We start from the raw sequence: 4,058 nt of genomic DNA on the forward strand, positions 1-4,058 counted from the left end.
GGGAAAGAGAAGAAGGAAGAAGTGTACCTGATGAGGAAGACCCTGAGCCTGGGAACTCTGAAAACCCCTTCCAGCCTATATCTGCTGTAATCTCTGAGGTATGAGAATATGTGGAAATCTGGATCGTTTTAGACCTGCTACTAACAAATGTCTAAGAGGTAATGAGAAAAATAGTTCATTGAGAAGAATTGTTCTAAGACCATATGCACAGCATTATTTTATTTATATTTTTAAAATCTTGGCAGTCTTGTTTAGTGTGCATTGAATCAATGCTTTCATGTTAAGGAAAATCCCCTATTACTGATTTGGGGACAAAAAGCTGTGTAGACACAGTAAAATAAAGGTATGGTAAACAGATGACTGAACTCATTTCCTAATTAAACTATTGGATATTCAGGAGTGGAAAATATTCAAGGTTGATTAGTTACTTGTAAAAAGTGTTTTAGTGATGTAGTGAGTCATATAAAATCTCTCTGACTACTTCAAATATTTAGTTTTCTGAATATAATCTGTTTTCTGTTGAAAACTGAGACAATTCATAAGTTTTCTTCACTTTGAAATATGAAAAGCATATTAAAAACCACAGTAGCACTTTCTAGATACTTAAACTCTGGGCATGTGTGTTTTGTTTTAACTACAACATCAAAAAAGAGGAAGGAATTCAAGTGCTATAACCTTTTGCTCAGGACTGTCGATGTTGCTTCTAAACCTAGCATCTTTTTTTTTTTTTTTTTTTTTTTCTCATATGACCAAAAAGAAATCATGAAAACAGGCTATAAACCTAATTTCCTTTGCACTTAATCCCCTTTTAGTTTTTCCTACCTTTCCTCTAGACAGGATACTAGAAGTTTAATTTCTTCACCTATTTGAAAATATTTTCTATGCTAGAAGTGGGACAGAAAAATATTTTAGGATTATTTTGATTTTTAAAATAATCTTCCTGTCTTATTAGTCAGTTTACAGCATTAGAAGTTGTTAAAAAAAATCTTATACTGTTTGTTAGAATGAAAAACAAATTGAAAAGGAAAAGAAGCGGCAAAGGTTGGAGACTGAAAAGGCTACGATTGTCTTGAAATCGCAAACAGAGCAGGAACGAATGGATGCCCAACACTTATCAAGCAGTAGCCAAAATATAAATGATAGTAGACTAGAAACATGCAATTCCACAACTACACAGCTTTTGCAGCATGAAGAGAATGAGCAGCAAGCCTCAGATTGCCTCGACTCAGGTAAAACTGCTTCCTTTTAATGTGTCATTTAATGTTATTTTTCACATAGTTCTTCCCTCTGTCTGTGTTATTTTTCATGATACCACATGTCAATTCGATCTATTGAAAACATAAAAATGCACCATTAGGTTATTGTATTGGAAAATCTGCTTCAAAAAAGTGCGTACTTGTTGGTGTGATTTATACTGTAGCTGAAATTAAGTTCATTTTTATTGTAATTAAATAGGTGGTCCACTTTCCATCAGTACCAAGCTAAGTTGAATTTCTTTATTAAAATGCAGAGTTTGCATATATTTTATGCTTACAGTTTATTTTCTGAAGCAAAATGTTGTGTACATTTTACATTTCACATAATTTTGTGTTTAAGTTTGGACTGAAAACGCTGATATATCTCACCCCAACAATTGTATTAAAAGATGATCTAAGAGATTCTCTGAATAACTGTATGATATGTAATGTTTTATTTCTGTTTGGTATAGACAATAATAAGAAAAAAAATAAAAAAACAAAATTAAAAAGGGGCCACAGAGTAGAACCTATTAATGCAGAGGACACCGTTTCCAAAAATCCTACACCACCACCAGCTCTTCCACCAGGTAAGTGTACTAACAAACAATAATTGATGTCGCAGTTTGTGGTTAATAATCCTTTAAAATATTCATTTGTGAATGGTGAAACTGGAATGGTCTTCATACAGAGATATGCTACTAAACCTTACTCTCTATGAAATCTTTGGTGCAGTTTCCCACTTCATGGTATAAACTTTCAGCAGTATTGATTTGATCTATTCCATGGGGGAAGCCTGACTACTCACTGATGAAAAAGTTATTAAAAATATCAGTATTTTTAAGGGTAAATCAGTTTATTTTTGAAGTATTTCATCATTATTCACCATATTAACAATATATTACATACTTTTGGCATTTCTAAATGCTTTGATTTCTCCCAAAGAGAACTGGCTTCCATGCATTTCATCAGAATCAAGTGCAGTCGTGGCATGTTTTGACTGTCTGTGTTTTCCTTTAGTTGGCTGGGGAACTCCCAAACTTAATAGACTTCGAAAACTTGAGCCTCTTGGTGAAACACATCATGCTGGTAATTGAAAAGTTTTTGGGTTTTGTACTTTTTTTAAAGCATTGTCCACTGTTCATTCACTTCTACATTCATTTCATTCTTCATCTTTTTTTAATTTCTTGATGCCAATTTTCATTGACCAAAAGCTAACCTTTCTGCTTAGTAGAAAGCATCTTTTTGACTTTCCAAGTCTTACTACTTTTTTTACCAAAAAGAATAAGTTCTCTTATATTCCCTTACGAAGTTTTTAAGTGGCATGGGATATCAGAAGCTATTAATGAGCTGAAGTTATTTGCACAGCAGCATGCACCTAAATATTATGTGCCATATAACAAAGAGTAACAGGACCAGTTACTTCAAGAGTCCAAACACAGGTTGCATTCAAAATAAAAATTTCACAGTTTATTTTCCTTGTCCATATGTAGGCAGTTCATCATTATCTGATGCAATGAGGACAGGAGTTGGGTTACCTGGATACTGGAGGAAGTCTGAGGTACTCAGCAGCGAGGATACTTCAAAAAAACCTAAACAGGACTGCAGAGATCCAATGGGGCTTATTAATTTGGGATCCATTGTGGATCTTCCACATCCCAGCTGGTTCTGCACTAAGCTGCCTGTTTGTTTCCACGCTGATCTTATGATCCAACCTGGAAGTGCTAATTGCTTCACAATACTGAGCCAAATGGGCCCCATGTATTTCTGTAGTCCTGTGAGACATAGCCCACCTCCAGGGGAATTTGCTGTGTGTAAGCTGACTCCTTGTGTGGCCTCTTGAGATAGTCTAAAATTTCTTCTATCCACTGCTACTGTTTCCATATGGTTTTAAAAGCACAGTCTGTAAGATTTTGTCATTGATTTGGGGTGTTTACTAGTGAGAAGGAAAGCTAAAGACACGTGGGCACCTCTGAATTAAGTGCATTATGTTAGCAACTCCAAATGAGGGACTGCAATTCAGCTATGATGAAAAGCCCAACATAAATATGATTGCAGAAGTAGTGAGACTTCCAAGTGAAAACTAGGTTATTGGTCTCCAAGGAGAGGTTTCAGTGATAAAGCTTGGGATCTGACGCTTTATCTGAAGAGCCAGTGTCCCTGAAAATTCACAAACTGACAGGAGAAATAAGTTTAATAACTGGGAATGTCAAGGTGTAGTAGGCAGATTTGTGCTTTCTCTCTTCAATAATGACTATTTTCTATTTTTGGAAGACCACGGAAGATTATTTTCAATATACTTATATTTCACCTTTTTCTCAATTTCGGATTATAATTTCTTAATTTTTCTTACTTTTTTGTTTTTCAAATTTTGAAAAGCCAAGTGGAGACACCTGCAGTAATATGAGAGGATAACCAAGCTAAAGCAATGGGGACACCGATACAAATTGAACAAAGAGAACATTAATTGAGGAACATAGAGAAAGGAGCTCAGTGTGGCCATAGTGATCTTTGAGCTTAACCCTGACTTGAACTGATTGTAGTACTGCACCATGTGGACATACCTGCTGAAATTTTGAAGCAACAGAACATGGAGCTTCTTTACCAAATAATCAAAAGATCGCTAAAGGGGAATTAAGTTCTCTAAAAACTAGATATTTATTTTCACAGGAGTGTAATTCACGTGCATAAAATGTAATTTGTAATCTTAATCACAAAACCATCTCGCTCTTTTTTTTTTTTTTTTTTTTTTTTTTATTGCTTAGACGTCCTTTCTTGAGGCCGCAGCGTCTGCCTGCATCATCGGCCGGCCTTTTTTTTTCT

General features: G+C 35.0%; 1 protein-coding gene across 2 annotated transcripts in view; it reads left to right on the forward strand.

Annotated features, from left to right (window-relative positions):
* Nucleotides 1-4,058, forward strand: part of ARL13B (ADP ribosylation factor like GTPase 13B) — a 49,868-nt gene that overhangs the window by 40,763 nt on the left and 5,047 nt on the right. For both annotated transcript variants that reach the window (XM_009644833.2, XM_035900384.1), the window contains 4 exons: nt 1-98; nt 1,004-1,229; nt 1,709-1,825; nt 2,256-2,324. In XM_009644833.2, coding sequence (XP_009643128.1) covers nt 1-98; nt 1,004-1,229; nt 1,709-1,825; nt 2,256-2,324 — 510 coding nt within the window. The remainder of the gene's footprint in view (nt 99-1,003; nt 1,230-1,708; nt 1,826-2,255; nt 2,325-4,058) is intronic.

The sequence above is a fragment of the Egretta garzetta genome, unplaced genomic scaffold (genome assembly GCF_000687185.1).
Source record: "Egretta garzetta isolate BGI_Z169 unplaced genomic scaffold, ASM68718v1 scaffold278, whole genome shotgun sequence".
NCBI classification, from domain to species: Eukaryota; Metazoa; Chordata; class Aves; order Pelecaniformes; family Ardeidae; genus Egretta; species Egretta garzetta.